This window comes from Mobula birostris, chromosome 11, assembly GCF_030028105.1.
Source record: "Mobula birostris isolate sMobBir1 chromosome 11, sMobBir1.hap1, whole genome shotgun sequence".
Taxonomy (NCBI): domain Eukaryota; kingdom Metazoa; phylum Chordata; class Chondrichthyes; order Myliobatiformes; family Myliobatidae; genus Mobula; species Mobula birostris.
Genome location: NC_092380.1, coordinates 582,992 through 601,430, shown reverse-complemented (window position 1 = coordinate 601,430; position 18,439 = coordinate 582,992). Strand labels below are relative to the sequence as shown.

Genomic DNA, 18,439 nt, shown 5'->3' with positions numbered 1-18,439 from the left:
TCATCTTTTCCCTTCTTAGAGCTTTTTTAGTTGCCTTCTGTTGGATTTTAAAAGCTTCCCAATCATCCAACTTCCCACTCACTTTTGCTACCTTATATGCCCTTTGCTTGGCTCTTATTCGGTCCTTAATTTCCCTTGTCCATCATGGTTGCCTACCCCTGCCATTTGAGAACCTTTTTCTCTGTGGGACATATCTATCCTGCACCTTGTGAACGATTCCCAGAAACTTCGCCATCTCTGCTCTGCCGTCATCCCTGCCTGTATCCTCCTCCAATCCACCTTGGCAGCTCTTCTCTCATGCCTATGTAATTCCCATTATTCCATTGCGATACAGATACATGTGAGCTTCTCCCTTGCAAATTGCAGTATGACTTCAATCACATTATGATCACTGCCTCCTAAGGGTTCCTTTAAGCTCCCTAATAAGATCGGCCTGAAATGTTGTCTGTACCTTTTTTGATGCTTTTTAGATGCTGCCTGGCCTGCTGAGTTCCTCCAACATTTTGTATATGTTAATAAGATCTGGATTATAATACAACACCCAATCTAAGATAGCCTTTCCCCGAATAGGCTCAAGCACAAGCTGCTCTGAAAAGCCATCTCATAGGCATTCAACAAATTCCCTCTGTTACGATCTGATACCAACCTGACTTTCACAATCCCCTTGCATATTGAAGTCCTCCCATTATAATTGTGTCATTACCCTTATTACATGTCCTTTCCAGCTCCCTTTGCAATCTCAACCCCACATTTGGCTACTGTTTGGAGGTCTATACATATGATTCCCATAATAGTTTTTTTTTACTCTTGCAGTTTGTTAATTCCACCCACAAATATTCAACATTCTTTGACCCTATGTCACCTCTCTCTAAAGATGTAATTCCATCTCTTACCAACAGAACCACACCACCGCCTATGCCTTCCAGTCTGCCGTATGGCAACTATGCCATATGGCTTCTTTACCTCCCAAGCAACCTGTGTTCCCACTTTCAGGGAGTTGTGGACTTGGATCCCAGTGTCTTTCTGTTCATTGCTATTCTTTAGTCCAGGGGTTCCCAAACATTTTTTATGCCATGGAACAATATCCTTAAACAAGGAGTCTGTGGACCCCAGATTGGGAACCCCTGCTTTAGACCACAAGACAGAGGAGTAGAATGAGGCCATTCAACCAAGAATCATCTATTATCCCTCTCAACACCATTCTCTTGCCTTCTCCCAATAACCTTTGACACCCTTACTAATCAAGGACCTACCTACCTCTGTTTTAAATATGCTCAATCACTTGCCCTCTACAGCAGTCTGTGGTAATGAATTCTACAGATTCATCATTATCTGGCTAAAGAGATTCTACCTCATCTCTGTTCTAAAGGGATATTTTACTATTCTGAGGCTATGTCATCTGGTCCTGGACTCTTCCACTGATAAAAACATTCTCTATACCTTCACTCTATATAGGCCTTTCAATATTCTAGAGACTTCAATAAGATCCACCCTCATCCCCATTCTCCTAAACTCCAGCAAGTACAGGCCCAGAGCCATCAAACATTTCTGCCTCATTACCATTCTATATTTCTCTGTATGTGTCCCAGCCCATTTTAAACATGGGATCAAATTATTATCAATGACTTCTATGGTGTGAAATCTGTTATTCTATGGCAGTAGTACAGTGCAAAGATAGAAACATATCCAAGGAGAAAAGGCCGGTATAAAGTTACTATAAATTGCAAAAATTAGTGAATAATGCAGACAAAAGGGAATAGTGAGGTAGTGTGGAAACTGGATGTGGAAACCACAGAAAGGATGCAGAGGAGACTTACAAGGATGTTGCCTGGATTGGGGAGCATGCCTTATGAAAATAGGTTGAGTGAACTCGGCCTTTTCTCCTTGGAGCGGCAGAGGATGAGAGGTGACCTGATAGAGATGTATAAGACGATGAGAGATTGTGTAGATAGTCAGAGGCTTTTTCCCAGAGCTGAAACGGCTAACGAGAGGGCAAAGTTTTAAGGTGCTTGGAAGTAGGTACCAAGGAGATGTCTGGGGTAAGTTTTTTACGCAGAGAGTGGTGAGTGCGTGGAATGGGCTGCCGGCAACGGTGGTGGAGGCGGATATGATAGGGTCTTTTAAGAGACTCCTGGACAGGTACATGGAGCTAAGAAAAATAGAGGGCTATGAGTAACCCTAAGTAATTTCTAAGTAAGTAAATGTTCAGCACAGCATTGTGGGCCAAAGGGCCTGTATTGAGCTGTAGGTTTTCTATGTTTCTGTGATCATGGTTCCTGGACCATTCAGAATTCTGATGGTACAGGGGAAGAAGCTGTTCTTGCATCATCAAGTGTGGGGCCTCAGGCCCCTGTCCCTTCTCCCTGATGATAGCAATTAGATGAGGGCATGTCCAGGGTGATGAGGGTCCTTACTGATGGATGCCACTTTGCCTCTTGAAGATGTCCTCAGTGGTTAAGGAGTCAGAGAGTCACATTGCCGGAAACAGGCCCTTTGGCCCAGCCACTCCATGCTGGCGATGATTCCCATCTGAGCTCATCCCATTTGCCCACGTTTAGCCCGTCTCTCTCTTTCTCATCCACTCATCTGTGCAAGTGTCTTTTAAATTTTGTTAATGTATCTGCCTCTGGCAGCTCATTCCATGTACAGACCACCCCCTGGGTGAAAATGTTGCCCGTCAGGTCCCTATTAAATCTCTTTCTCCTCTTAAACCTCTGCCCTCTGGTTCTTGATTCCCCAACCCTGGGGAAAAAGACTGCACCTTCACCCTATCTGTGCCCCTCATGGTTTTATACACCTCGGTCTCCTACGCTCCAAGAAATAAAGTTGCAACCTACCCAACCATCTCCATAACTCAGTCTCTCAAGTCCTGAAAATATTTCTGTAATTACACCCAGAACTGCAGTATTTCCAGATGATGTTACAAGACTTGGATGGCTCAGGGGCAGGAATGGTTACTTCGAGTGCCAGGCTTCAGATGTTTCAGAAAGGACAGGGAGGGAGGCAGAAGAGGTGGGGGCGTGGCACTGTTGATCAGAGATAGTGTCATGGCTGCAGAAAAGGAGGAAGACATGGAGGGATTACATAGAACATAGAATAGTACAGCACATTACAGGCCCTTCAGCCCATAAAGTTGTGCCGACCCTCAAACCCTGCCTCCCATATAACCCCCCCACCTTAAATTCCTCCATATACCTGTCTAGTGTATTGCCTTGCCTGCAGAAGGCAGAGGGTCGTGGTGGAGGGAGTACATTCAGATTGGAGGATTGTGACTAGTGGTGTCCCTGCCTCCACCACTGACTCAGGCAGTGCATTCCACGCACCAGCCACTCTCTGAGTGAAAAAACCTTCCTCTAATATCCCCCTTGAACTTCCCACCCCTTACCTTAAAGCCATGTCCTCTTGTATTGAGCAGTGGTGCCCTGGGGAAGAGGCGCTGGCTATCCACTCTATCTATTCCTCTTATTATCTTGTACACCTCTATCATGTCTCCTCTCATCCTCCTTCACTTCAAAGAGTAAAGCCATGCTGACTGTCCCTGATCAGACCATGATTCTCTAAATGCCCATAGATCCTATCCTATTTCCAGCAGCTTTCTCACCACAGATGTAAGGATCACTGGTCTATAATTACCCAGACTATCCCTACTACCTTTTTTGAACAAGGGGACAACATTCGCCTCCCTCCAATCCTCCGGTACCATTCCCGTGGACAACGAGGACATAAAGATCCTAGCCAGAGGCTCAGCAATCTCTTCTCGCCTCGTGGAGCAGCCTGGGGAATATTCCGTCAGGCCCTGGGGACTTATCCGTCCTAATGTATTTTAACAACTCCAACACCTCCTCTCCCTTAATATCAACGTGCTCCAGAACATCAACCTCACTCATATTGTCCTCACCATCATCAAGTTCCCTCTCATTGGTGAATACCAAAGAGAAGTATTCATTGAGGACCTCGCTCACTTCCACAGCCTCCAGGCACATCTTCCCACCTTTATAGAACCATAGAAACTACAGCACAGAAACAGGCCCTTTGGCCCTTCTTGGCTGTGCCGAACCATTTTCTGCCTAGTCCCACTGACCTGCACACGGACCATATCCCTCCATACACCTCCCATCCATGTATCTGTCCAATTTATTCTTAAATGTTAAAAAAGAACCCGCATTTACCACCTCGTCTGGCAGGTCATTCCATACTCCCACCACTCTCTGTGTGAAGAAGTCCCCTCTAATGTTCCCTTTAAACTTTTCCCCCCTCACCCTTAACCCATGTCCTCTGGTTTTTTTCTCCCCTTGCCTCAGTGGAAAAAGCCTGCTTGCATTCACTCTATCTATACCCATCATAATTTTATATACCTCTATCAAATCTCCCCTCATTCTTCTATGCTCCAGGGAATAAAGTCCTAACCTATTCAACCTTTCTCTGTAACTGAGTTTCTCAAGTCCCGACAACATCCTTGTAAACCTTCTCTGCACTCTTTCAACCTTATTTATATCCTTCCTGTAATTTGGTGACCAAAACTGAACACAATACTCCAGATTCGGCCTCACCAATGCCTTACACAACCTCATCATAACATTCCAGCTCTTATACTCAATACTTCGATTAATAAAGGCCAATGTACCAAAAGCTCTCTTTACGACCCTATCTACCTGTGACGACACTTTTAGGGAATTTTGTATCTGTATTCCCAGATCCCTCTGTTCCACTGCACTCCTCAGTGCCTTACCATTAACCCTATATGTTCTACGTTGGTTTGTCCTTCCAACGTGCAATACCTCACATTTGTCAGTATTAAACTCCATCTGCCATTTTTCAGCCCATTTTTCCAGCTGGTCCAAGTCCCTCTGCAGGCTCTGAATACCTTTCTCACTGTCTACTACACCTCCAATCTTTGTAACATCAGCAAACTTGCTGATCCAATTTACCACATTATCATCCAGATCATTGATATAGATGACAAATAACAATGGACCCAGCACTGATCCCTGTGGCACACCACTAGTCACAGGCCTCTACTCAGAGAAGCAATTCTCTACCACCACTCTCTGGTTTCTTCCATCGAGCCAATGTCTAATCCAATTTACCACCTCTCCAAGTATACCTAGCGACTGAATTTTCCTAAATAACCTCCCATGCGGGACCTTGTCAAAGGCCTTACTGAAGTCTATGTAGACAATATCCACTGCCTTCCCTTCATCCACTTTCCTGGTAACCTCCTCGAAAAACTCCAACAGATTGGTCAAACATGACCTACCACGCACAAAGCCATGTTGACTCTCCCTAATAAGCCCCTGTCTATCCAAATGCTTGTAGATTCTGTCTCTTAGTACTCCCTCCAATAACTTACCTACTACCGACGTTAAGCTCACCGGCCTATAATTTCCCGGATTACTTTTCGATCCTTTTTTAAACAACGGAACAACATGAGCCACTCTCCAATCCTCCGGCACTTCACCCGTAGACAGCGGCATTTTAAATATTTCTGCCAGGGCCCCCACAATTTATCTCTAATTGGTCCTTCCTTCACTCCTGTCATCCTTTTGTTCATCACATAATTGAAGAATGCCTTGGGATTTTCCTTTACCCTTCTCGCCAAGGCTTTCTCGTGCCCCCTTCTTGCTCTTCTCAGCCCCTTCTTAAGCTGCTTTCTTTCTTCCCTATAATCCTCAATAGACCCATCTGATCCTTGCATCCTAAACGTCATGTATGCTGCCTTCTTCCACCTGACTAGATTTTCCACCTCACTTGTCACCCATGCTTCCTTCACCCTACCATTCTTTATCTTCCTCACCGGGACAAATTTATCCGTTACATCCCGCAAGAGATCTCTAAACATCGACCACATATCCATAGTACATTTCCCTGCAAAAACATCATCCCAATTCACACCTGCAAGTTCTAGCCTTATAGCCTCATAATTTGCCCTTCCCCAATTAAAAATTTTCCTCTCCTGATTCTATCCTTTTCCATAATAATGCTAAAGGCCAGGGAGCGGTGGTCACTGTTCCCCAGATGCTCACCCACTGAGAGATCTGTGACCTGACCCGGTTCGTTACCTAATACTAGATTTAGTATGGCATTACCCCTAGTCGGCCTGGATTGTCTACGGAATCTCTGTAGGTGGAAGTTAGGAACAGGAAGGGGTCAATAACTCCACTGGGTGCTGTTTATAGACCACCCAATAGTAACAGGAACATCGAGGAGCAGATGGGGAGACAGATTCTGGAAAGGTGTGCCGATTGCGTCACCTCTGATCTGGGCCGACATTTACGTGCCGGGCGGCACCTAATTAATTAGCTTGTTTATTTCAGCTTTTTTCTTAAAGATGTACCGGGTGCGTCCCGACTACCGCTGCACCGCTGCATTCTTCGCAGCAATGTGTCGGTCCGTGGCCTGGAGGCTGGGGACCACTGTAGAAGGTTATAAGGCTAGCAGGAAGGAGTTTAAGAATGAAATTAGGAGAGCCAGAAGGGGCCATGAGAAGGCCTTGGCGGACAGGATTAAGGAAAACCCCCAGGCATTCTACAAGTATGTGAAGAGCAAGAGGAGAAGATGTGAGAGAATAGGACCAATCAAGTGTGACAATGGAAAAGTGTGTATGGAACCGGAGGAGATGGCAGAGGTACTTAATGAATACTTTGCTTCCGTATTCACTACAGAAAAAGATCTTGGCAATTGTAGGGATGACTTACAGCGGACTGAAAAGCTTGAGCATGTAGATATAAGGAAGAGGATGTGCTGGAGCTTTTTGAAAGCATCAAGTTGGATAAGTCACCGGGACCGGATGGGATGTACCCCAGGCTACTGTGGGAAGCCTCTGGTGATAATCTTTGCATCATCAATGAGGATGGGAGAGGTTCCGAAGGATTGCGGATGTTGTTGCCTTATTCAAGAAAGGGAGTAGGGATAGCCCAGGAAATTATAGACCAGTGAGTCTTACTTCAGTGGTTGGTAAGTTGATGGAGAAGATCCTGAGAGGTAGGATTTATGAAATTTGGAGAGGTATAATATGATTAGGAATAGTCAGCATGGCTTTGTCAAAGGCAGGTCATGCCTTACAAGCCTGATTGAATTTATTGAGGATGTGACTAAACACATTGATGAAGGAAGAGCAGTAGATGTAGTGTATATGGATTTCAGCAAGGCATTTGACAAGGTACCTTATGCAAGGCTTATTGAGAAAGTAAGGAGGCATGGGATCCAAGGGGACATTGCTTTGTGGATCCAGCACTGGCTTGCCCACAGAAGGCAAAGAGTGGTTGTAGACGGGTCATATTCTGCATGGAGGTCCATCACCAGTGGTGTGCCTCAGGGATCTGTTCTGGGACCCCTACTCTTCATGATTTTTATAAATGACCTGGATGAGGAAGTGCAGGGATGGGTTAGTAAATTTGCTGATGACACAAAGGTTGGGGGTGTTGTGGATAGTGTGGAGGGCTGTCAGAGGTTACAGTGAGACATTGATAGGATGCAAAACTGGCCTGAGAAGTGGCAGATGGAGTTCAACCCAGATAAGTGTGAGGTGGTTCAATTTGGTAGGTCAAATATGATGGCAGAATATAGTATTTTCATTTTCATTGTTAAGTCTTTTTATTAATTATTATTGAAAATCTACAACAAAAATACATTAAAATAATCAAGTCAACATATCAATATGTATAATAAGAGTTAAACTATCAACCAAGCTAAAAGTATATCAATAATAATAAAAAAAACAAAATGTTAAAGCTATTTTTTTTTGGAAAAAAGAAAGAAGGAAAAAAGAACCCTACTAACTAAAGCAACACCCCCCCCCACTAACAAAGTAAAACGAGGAAAAAAAGCTCATTGGGAGCACAAACCTGGAGCCATACGCCACGCAAGCTTCCATAACAAAAACATCAATCTGTCAACCAAATCCATTTACCCAAGAATCAGAAGGGGACCATCTTAATTAAATCAAATCAAATGATAGTAGCAGGCAAAAGAGCCCCACATTTTCTCAAAGTCAAATTGAGGATCAGAAGTTCAACTTCTGATTTTTTCCAAAATAAGACATAACATCACCTGAGAGAACCATTGTATCAAAGTGGGAGCAGAGACATCTTTCCATTTCAACAAAATAGCCCTTCTGGCCAATAATGTGACAAATGCAATTACACGTTGGTCTGATATAGAAATACCATGAATATATTGAGGAATTATACCAAACAAAACTGTCAATTTATTAGGTTGTAAATTAATTTTTAAAGCTTTAGAAATTGCAGAAAAAATAGATTTCCAAAACTGCTTCAATACAGAACACGACCAAAACATATGTGTCAATGTAGCCGTCTCAGTTTTACATCTATCACACTGACCATTAACATTAGGAAATATTTTAGATAGTGTCTCCTTTGTCAAACGATGTACAATTTTAAATTGAATTAGAGAGTGACTGGCGCAAATTGGAGAAAAGTTAACAACTTCAAAATTCACAACCAATCCTCTGTTATCAAGGTCATGTTAAACTCTCTTTCTCAATCTTGCTTAATCTTAGGTAAAGGATAATTATCCTGTTGTAATAGTAAATTATAAATTTTCCCAATAAAACCTTTCACTAAAGGATTCATTCTTAAAATAATGTCTAACAGGTCGGAATCTTGTATATAAGGAAAATTACTTAAATATTCTTGTAAGAAATGTCTGACCTGAAGATATTGCAAAAAGTGTGAGTATGAAAGAGAATATTTAGTTACTAATTTCTCAAAGGTCATCAATCGGCCTTCTTGAAACAGGGATCGGTTCTGGGACCCAAGAAGTGGCGGGATGAGTTAGTAAATTTGCTGATGACACAAAGGTTGGGGGTGTTGTGGATAGTGTGGAGGGCTGTCAGAGGTTACAGCGGGATCTTGATAGGATGCAAAACTGGGCTGAGAAATAGCAGATGGAGTTCAACCCTGATAAGTGTGAGGTGGTTCATTTTGGTAGGTCAAATATGATGGCAGAATATAGTATTAATGGTAAGACTCTTGGCAGTGTGGAGGATCAGAGGGATCTTGGGGTCCAAGTCCTTAGGATACTCAAAGCTGCTACGCAGGTTGACTCTGTGGTTAAGAAGGCATACGGTGCATTGGCCTTCATCAATCATGGGATTGAGTTTAAGAGTCAAGAGATCATGTTGCGGGTATATAGGACCCTGGTCAGGCCCCACTTGGAGTACTGTGCTCAGTTCTGGTCGCTTCACTATAGGAAAGACATGGAAACCATAGAAAGGGTGCAGAGGAGATTTACAAGGATGTTGCCTGGATTGGGGAGCATGCCTTATGAGAATAGGTTGAGTGAACTCGTCCTTTTACCCTGGGAGTGAAGGAGGTTGAGGTGTGACCTGATAGAGGTGTATAAGATAATGAGAGGCATTGATCATGTGGATAGTCAGAGGCTTTTTCCCAGGGCTGAAATGACTAGCACAAGAGGGCATAGTTTTAAGGTGCTTGGGAGCAGGTATAGAGGAGATGTTTTTTACACAGAGAGTGGTGAGTGTGTGGAGTGGGCTGCCGGCGGCGGTGGTGGAGGTGGAAATGATAGGGTCTTTTAAGAGACTCCTGGATGGACACATGGAGCTTAGAAAAATAGAGGGCTGTGGGTAATCCTTGGTAGTTCTAAGGTAGGGACATGTTCAGCACAGCTTTGTGGGCTGAAGGGCCTGTACTGTGCTGTAGGTTTCCTGTGTTTCTAAGATTGAGGCAGTGAGGTCCCCCCACCACCATCTTTACTGCGTGTACAGGAGCACCATTGAGAGCATCCTGACAAGTTGCATCTCCATCTGGTCTGGGATCATCAGAACATCGGACCAGAAGCCCCTACAGAGGACTGTGATAACAGCTGAGAGGATCACAGGGGTCTCCCTACCACCCATCGAGGACATTTACCAGGAGCATGCATACACAGAGCTCTTAGTATTAATTAGGATCCCAGCCACCCACCCAGCATCCTCTGACTTTCTACCATCAGGCAGGAGACGAAAAAACAAGAATGATCAGGATGAGAACCAGTTTCGTCTCCCAGGCCAATAGGCTTCTGAACTCCCTGCCGCCTCATCTTAGAACTGTCACTGGTTAATCTGTTCTGTACCTGTACCTTACAATATTTAACATTATTGCACTTTAGTTTGTTATTTATGTGTGATTCATCTGTAGATTTTATTCTTACCTTCATAAGTTATTATGTGTTATGTGTGTTATTTGTACTACTGTGCCTTACACCCTGGTTTGGGGAAACGTTGTCTCATTGTATGTAGTTAAATGACAATAAACGACTTGAATTGAGTTGCACGTATGCCCCACCTCCCCCTCGTACCCCATCCGTTATTTATTTATATACACACATTCTTTTTCTCTCTCTCCTTTTTCTCCCTCTGTCCCTCTGACTATACTCCTTGCCCATCCTCTGGGTCCCCCCCCCCCCGTCTTTCTCCCCGGATCTTCTGTCCCATGATCCTCTCATATCCCTTTTGCCAATCACCTGTCCAGCTCTTGGCTCCATCCCTCCCACTCCTGTCTTCTCCTATCATTTTGGATCTCCCCCTCCCCCTCCCACTTTCAAATCTCTTACTAGCTCTTCTTTCAGTTAGTCCTGACGAAGGGCCTCGGCCCGAAACGTCAACTGTACCTCTTCCTAGAGATGCTGCCTGGCCTGCTGCGTTCACCAGCAACTTTGATGTGTGTTACAGATACGTATATGGCTTTACACACTCAGAACATACATTTGCACATTCACATACATTTACCAGCTGTGCACACACATTCTGAAATTGACAAGTACCCATTTTTTCACACGTAGCCACTCATTGCTGTGACTTTTGTCACCCTCATCACACACCAACACAACACAGATACAGAAAAACAGATAACAGACACAGACTTATATCCAGATAGACACATGCATGACACACAGCAACATATACACAAACATAAATACTGACAGACACAAAAACACGGGACGTATACAGACACACAAACATAACGTAGACACACACATTATCAGTGACACACAGATGCAATGTAACTGTACGCATGAACACTGACATGCAGGCACAACATACATATAGATTCACATAACAACCACAGATACAACAAAAACAGAAAGACAGGCATATGTACACATAAACAGTGACACATACACAACACACACAGATATACACATAAACACACACACACAACAAAACAGACAGATATAGGGATATACATATAACCACAGACATGTACACACATAAACACAGACACACACATACGACAATACACAGAGACAAACACGGATATACAGTACATATAAACACAGACATGTACACACATAAACACACACAACAAAACACAGAGAGAGACAGACACACAGCTGATTTTCCATCCCCTCTCCCCAGCCACCTCCAGGACAGATGCTCTCAGGCCCTGAGGGAGGTGGGGAGAGGAAGGGGGGTGGGGGCAGACCATGGGAAGTAATCCCAGGGATTTGGAACCACGTCACCCTTGAAGCAATGTCACGCTGATCCATATCCTGGCCCTGTTCGCATAAACAGCTGAGTGGCAGCATTTTAATCTCGGGTAATCTGCTGCAGAGCCAAACACCGGGACAGCCTCTTAAGCACACTCTCTCTCTCCCTCTGCCTCTCTCTCTCTCTGTCTCTCTCTCTCTCTCTCTCTCTCTACCTCGATCCACTCCCATCGCCCACCAGTCACTGATCTCGCTGCTCTCGTACACAGGCACTCGGTATGCACTGAGCCGGGGGGGGCATTCAGCTTCGTGTGGGTAAGATCACACACAATATCATGTATATCTTGACAGTGAGTCAGTGGGAGGAGAGAGAGAGAGAGAGAGAGACAGAGAGAGCAAGAGAGAGAGTGTGAGTGAGAGGGCCAGGCAGAGAGAGACTCTCTCTGTCTCGTTCTCCATCTCTGTCGCTGTCCATTTCTCTGTCACTGTCTCTCCCTGTCTGTCCATCACCCCTCTGCCTCCCTCCCACCCCATCTCATTTTGACCCTTCCCCCTCCAGTCTCTCCTGCTCCCTCCCCATTTCTCTTCATCTATTTATTCACTGCGTCCTTCCTTCTCTCTCTCTCTCTCTCTCTCTGTCTTTCTGTCTCTGTCTCTCTGACTCTCTCTCTCTCTCTCTCTCTTCCCATCTTCCATCTTGTTAATTTCTTTTGTCTGCCTCCATCCCCTTTCCTTTCCCACTGATAATGACCGGGCCTAATCTTCAACCCTCTCTCTTCATCCATCTCCCCTTCGCTCTCCTCCTCCTCTCCCCCTCTCTTTCTCTGTCCCCCTCTCCACCTCTCTCTCCTCCTCTTTCACCATTCTCTGTCCTTCTCTCTTCACCCCCTCTTCCCCCTCTCTCTGTCCCCCTCTCCACCTCTCCCTCCTTCTCTTTCACCATTCTCTGTCCTCCTCTCTTCCCCCTCTCCACCTCTCTCTCCTCCTCTTCCCCCTCTCTCTCCCCCTATCTCTGTTCCCCTTGCCACATCTCTCTCCTCCTCTTTCGCCATTCTCTCTCCTCCTCTCTTCCCCCTCTCTTCCCCTCTCTCTGTCCCCCTCTCCACCTCTCTCTCCTCCTCTTTCACCATTCTCTGTCATCCTCTCTTCCCCCTCTCTCTGTCCCCCTCTCCACCTCTCTCTCCTCCTCTTTCGCCATTCTCTCTCCTCCTCTCTTCCCCTCTCTCTGTCCCCCTCTCCACCTCTCTCTCCTCCTCTTCCCTCCTCTCTCTCCCCCTATCTCTGTTTCCCTTGCCACATCTCTCTCCTCCTCTTTCGCTATTCTCTCTCCTCCTCTCTTCCCCCTATCTTCTCCCTCTCTCTGTTCCCTCTCTCCTCCTCTCTTCCCCCTATCTTCTCCCTCTCTCTGTCCCCTCTCTCCTCTTTCTCCATTCTTTTTCTCCCACTCTCTCTCTCCTCCTCCACACTCTATCCCACATTCTCCACCTTCCTTCCACTTTCTCAACCACTCTCCCCACCCCTTTGTCTCTCACACCCTCTCACCCCTTCCTTCTCGCCACTCAACCCTCCCTCTCTCCTTCTTTCTCCTCTAATCCCCATTTGTAACCCCAGTCCCACCTTCCTCTTTCTTCCCACTCTACCCCCTCTCTCCCTTACTCTCTCTTCTCTTTCCCTCTCTCCCCTTCTCCTTCTTTCTTCCCCTCCATTGTTCTGCCTCCCTCTCTTCCCCACACCTCTCTCCACCACTCTGTCCCTGTCTCTAACTCTTCTCCCACCCTGTCCACCCTTTTTCTGCATTCTCTCCCCGTCTTCTGCCTCTTCTCAATCTCTTTCCTCCCCATTTTCTGACCTCACTCACCTTTCTCTCTCCCTCACTCTAACCAAACTCTTTACCTCACCTTCTTGCCCTCCATACCCTCTTTATTGCCCCATCCCATTTCTCTCATCTTCCTGTCTTCCTCTTCCCACTTTCCCCCTCCTCCTCTCTCCTCACCTCTCTTCCCCTCTTCCTTCCTTTCCCTCTGTCCCCCTCCCTCCTCTCCTTCCTCCTCTCTCACACCCTGTCCCCTTCCCTCTGCTCTTCCATTTCTGTCTCCCTCTCCCCACTTCCTCCTCATTCCCACCTCTCTCTATCACTCTTCACTGCATGTCCCCCTCCCTCCAGAGCAGTTTCTGTACATGGCAGGGTGAACGTGCAGGGGAGTTACATCAGATTCTGCGAGAGGTTGTTGAGGAGTGCGGCTGTGGTCAGACTATGAACTGCATTTGGAGAGAGAGAGAGAGATGGAGATGGATAGAGAGGGCAATAGAGAGATGGAGTGAGAAAGAGACAGGAAGAGACATAGAGTGAGATGGGGAGAAAGAAACAGATAGGGAGCAATAGAGATGGAGAGAGAGACAGGGAAAGATACAGTGAGACAAGAGAAAGAAGGAGAGAACGAGAGACAGAGAGAGTCAGAAAGCGAGAGGGAGAAACAGAGGTGAGTGAATCCCAGAGAGAGAGAGAGAGAGAGAGAGAGAGAGAGAGAGAAAGGAGACGGGGGTGAGAGGGAGCTCTACTCACTTTTACCAAGATGCAGATGTTAAACAGATGACTCTAGGGTTCTGAGCCAAAGTTGGAGGGGAAGAGGTCTCCACATGATCTCCATTTCTCACCTGCTCCCAGATCCACTGGGGTTGTCTGTTGTGGCCGAGGGTCTGCACAGATTGTCAAACCTCTCACATTAACCGTCAGGGCCAAAGGGGTCACAGAGACAGAGAGAGGCATGGGGAGGGAAGGGATGACGGAAATGGGGAATGTGTAGGGGAGGAAGTGGTTGACAGAGACAGAGAGGGGTTGATGGAGATAGTGAGGGGTAGTGGTGTTGGGAGGGCAGTGTCCAGGACAGAGGGGGTGATGGAGATAGGGAGGGGGTGATGGAGATAGGGAGGTGGTGATGGAATGGAGGGGGGGGTGACGAAGATGGGGAGAAGGTGATGCAGACAAGGAGGAGTTGACAGAGATGGGGAGGGAGTGTCTCAGATGGAGAGGGGTTGACAGAGATGGGGAAGTGGTGATAGATTCAGGGAAGGGGTGATGGAGATGGGGAGGGATTTGTAGAGATGGAGATGGGGACGGGTGTAGGGAATGGAAGGGGTGACAGAGACAGGGGGTGATTTGTAGAGACAGAAGTGGGAAGGGTCTGACGGAGGGGAGAAGGGGCTGATGACAATGGGGAGTGGTGTAGGGGAGGAAGGGGTTTGTGTTGATGGGGAGGGGTTGGGGGTGATGGCGATGGAGAGAGAGTGTCAGAGATGGGTAGGAGATGATGGAGACAGTGAGTGGTTTAACTGCCTCACTCACTCCTCTTTCCCTTCTCCAGACATGCTGACCGAGTTGGCTTTGGGCTCCCTGTTCTTCCCCGCTCTGTTCAGTCTGTGCCGGAGGTGCCTGAAGCAGCTGCCAGTACCGGGATGGGGGGAGACCGATGCTGTCATTCTCTCCTCCAGGTGAGTGTGAGCCAGGTTGTGGTGACTGTGCCCCTCAAATGGACTGTGTCTCCCCAGTCTCTATCACTCCCATCTCCCTTCTCTTCCTTCCTCTTCCCCCATCCTCTCACTTCACATATACCCTTCTTCACTCACCACCCATCTCCCACTCCCCTCTCCCCTTTGTCCTCCCTCCCTTCCTCCATTCCCCCCTCCCTCCCTTCTCCCCATCCTCCTCTTCCTCTCCTTCCCTTCTCTCCTTCCCCAATCATCTTCCCCCTCCTCCTTCCCTCTCTCTCCTTCCTTTCCCCTTCCCCCTCTCCCTCCCCCCTCCCTTCCCCCTCCCTTCCCCTCCCTTCCTCCTCCCTTCCCCCTCCCTTCCCCCCTCGTTTCCCTTCCCCTCCCTTCCCCCCTCCTTTCCCTTCCCCTCCCTTCCCCCTCCCTTCCCTCTCCCTTCCCCCTCTCCCTCCCCCCTCCCTTCCCCCTCCCTTCCCCTCCCTTCCTCCTCCCTTCCCCCTCCCTTCCCCCCTCGTTTCCCTTCCCCTCCCTTCCCCCCTCCTTTCCCTTCCCCTCCCTTCCCCCTCCCTTCCCTCTCCCTTCCCCCTCTCCCTTCCCCCTCTCCCTTTCCCCCTCCCTTCCCCCTCTCCCTTTCCCCCTCCCTTCCCCCCTCCTTTCCCTTCCCCCTCCCTTCCCCCTCCCTGCCCCCTCCCTTCCCCCCTCCCTTCCCCCCTCTCCCTCCCCCCTCCCTTCCCCCTCTCCCTTTCCCCTCCCTTTCCCCCCTCCCTTCCCCCTCTCCTTTCCCCTCACCCTTCCCCTCTCCCTTTCCCTCTCCCTTTCCCCCTCCCTTCCCCTCCCTTCCCCCTCCCTCCCCCTCTCCCTTCCCCCTCTCCCTTCCCCCTCCCTTGCCCCTCTCCCTTTCCCCCTCCCTTCCCCCTCTCCCTTTCCCCCTCCCTTCCCCCTCACCCTTCCCCTCCCTTCCCCCTCCCTCCCCCTCTCCCTTCCCCCTCTCCCTTCCCCCTCTCCCTTTCCCCCTCCCTTCCCCCCTCCTTTCCCTTCCCCCTCCCTTCCTTCCCCTCCCTTCCCCCTCCCTTCTCCCTCCCTTCCCCCTCCCTCCCCCTCTCCCTTCCCCCTCTCCCTTCCCCCCTCCTTTCCCTTCTCCCTCCCTTCCCCCCTTCCCCCCCTTCCCCCTCCCTTCCCCCTCCCTTCCCCCTCTCCCTTCCCCCCTCCTTTCCCCTCTCCCTTCCCCTCTCCCTTTCCCTTTCCCTTTCCCTCTCCCTTTCCCTCTCCCTTTCCCCCTCCCTTCCCCCCTCCCTTCCCCCTCTCCCTTCCCCCCCTCCCTTTCCCTCTCCCTTTCCCTCTCCCTCCCCCCTCCCTTCCCCTCTCTCCTCTCTCCTACTCCCCTTCCCTGTACCCCTTCTCCCTCCCCTTCCACCCCTCCCCTTCACACTTTCTCCTTCCCCTTCTTCTTCACCCACCTGCTTTCCTCTTGTCCCCCTTTCTCTTCCCCTTCTCCTTCCTATCCACCCTTTCCCTTCACATTCTCCCCTTTCTCCTCCTGCTTCCCCTCTCTCCCTCCCCTCCCCCTCTGTCTCCCCTACCCTCTCTGTCTCTCTCTCCCTCTCCCCTTTCCTTTCCCCTCACCCCTTCCCCTTCCCTTTCCTTCATCTGTCCCTTCCCCCACCTCTTCTCTCTCTCCCCTTCCCTATCTCCCTTCCCCTCTCCTTTCCTCCTTCTCCCCTTCCCCCTCTCTGCCCACCCTCTCATCTTATATATTCCCTTCTCCATCCATCTCCTCTTCCCACTTCCCCTTCACCTTCTCCCCTTCCCCTTTCCTTTTCTTCCATCACGCGTCCCCATTCCCCCATCACCCCCACCCTTCCCCCTCCCCCCCGGCTCTTCCCCCCTCTCCCCTCACTGCAGTGCCTCTCTGCTTTCCCTCTCACCACTTCTCACTCCCACCCGAAATCTCAAAGGGGAAATTCTAAGGCGAGGGCAAGTGGGATTATGGAAAACTCTGAAGCATTCTACAGGTGGAGAGCAGGTGGATGGCCAGAGTGAGGGGAACACTGATCAGAGCCCGAGAGAAAGCATGCTTGGAGTTGGAGGAGGTATGGGAGGTCCTTAGTGATGTTTGTGAGGACACCATGAAACAGGCTTATGTGCTGGAACATGTGCTGGATGTTAATAAAGTGGGTATGCTAGAACTTTTGAAAAACATTAGGATAGGTAAGTCCACAGGACCGGAAGGATTATACCCCGGAAAGTTACAGTGAGAAGCAAGGAAAGGGACTGCTGTGCCTTTGGCAATGATTTTTACATTATCACTGCCTACAAGAGCAGTGCCACATGATTGGAGGGTGCTAAATGTAATTCCTTTGTTCAAGAGAGGGAGTGGGGATAACCCTGGGAATTACAGACCAGTGAGTCTAACTGCAACTTTGCTATGGACAGTCCCAAGTCCGGCTGAGAAAGAAGGACAGTTGGGCATGGGGCTATGAACCCCATCCCATAAAAACCCAGAGCTACAGAAACACTGAAGACCTCATTCCTGGGAGAGGAAGGATCTTTGCCTAGAAGACGTATGAAGTCATGCAGCGAAAGCTGCTAGTCCGTGGAAGCCACTGGTCAATCAACCTTCTATCATCCAGGACCAGCAGCAGTCTGGCCCAGATTGGAGAACTCTGGCAATCTGCTGTCGGCAGCCTATGTCCTTGTAGAGATGACGAGTTTAACTAGCCAATGAATTAACTGAATCTTCAGTGGTGGGCAATTATTGGAGATGCTTCTTAGAGACATGATTTATGAGCATTTGGAGAAGCATAGTCTGATTAGGAATAGTCAACTTGGCTTTGTGAGGGGCAGGTCGTGCCTCATGAGTCTGATTGAATTCTTTGAGGATGTGACAGAGCACATTGATAAAGATAGAGCAGTGGATGTGGTGAATATGAATTTAAGTTAGGAATCTGATTAGGTGCCCCATGGTAGGCTCATTCAGAAAGTCAGGAGGTATGGGATCCAGGGAAACTTGGCTGTATGGATACAGAATTGACTTTCCCATAGAAGGCAATGTTCCCTTTAATTTGTAATGACCAGTGTGCACAAAAATCTTGTGCTGTGCAATTTTTTGCCCAATGCCAACAACATGTGTGCACTGAATAATTTCTTCAATAAAAACAGTATAAATATGCCAGTTCTAAAATCCGCAGACAAATAATCACAAACTCCACATTGTCAACACCATCCACATCAGAAACCGGAAAAAGAAATGCGATCATGAAATATACTTAACATGTGCAATTTAAATTCCTTTGTGTACTAGTAACAAAAGATGTGTGCTTGTACATCTGTGACCACCTCAGAGGGAACATTGATTATAGATGGAGCGTATTCTGCCCAAGTGTTGGTGACGATTGGGATCTGTACTTGGACCCCTGCTCTTTATGATTTTTATAAATTACTTGGATCAGGAAGGAGAAAGGTGGGTTAGTAAGTTTGCGGTTGACACAAAGGTTACTGGAGG

At 47.9% G+C, this 18,439-nt stretch overlaps 1 protein-coding gene across 3 annotated transcripts in view; it reads left to right on the top strand.

Moving 5' to 3' along the window:
- LOC140204705 (ceramide synthase-like) overlaps positions 1-18,439 on the top strand; it is a 68,579-nt gene that overhangs the window by 9,638 nt on the left and 40,502 nt on the right. The window contains exons 1-2 of one of the 3 annotated variants that reach the window (XM_072271399.1): positions 11,686-11,766; positions 14,814-14,940. In XM_072271399.1, the coding sequence (XP_072127500.1) occupies positions 14,816-14,940 (125 nt within the window). In that variant the 5' untranslated portion in view covers positions 11,686-11,766; positions 14,814-14,815. Of the gene's footprint in view, positions 1-11,685; positions 11,767-13,841; positions 13,932-14,813; positions 14,941-18,439 lie in introns of those variants that run through there. The other 2 variants (XM_072271400.1, XM_072271398.1) reach the window with 2 other exon arrangements.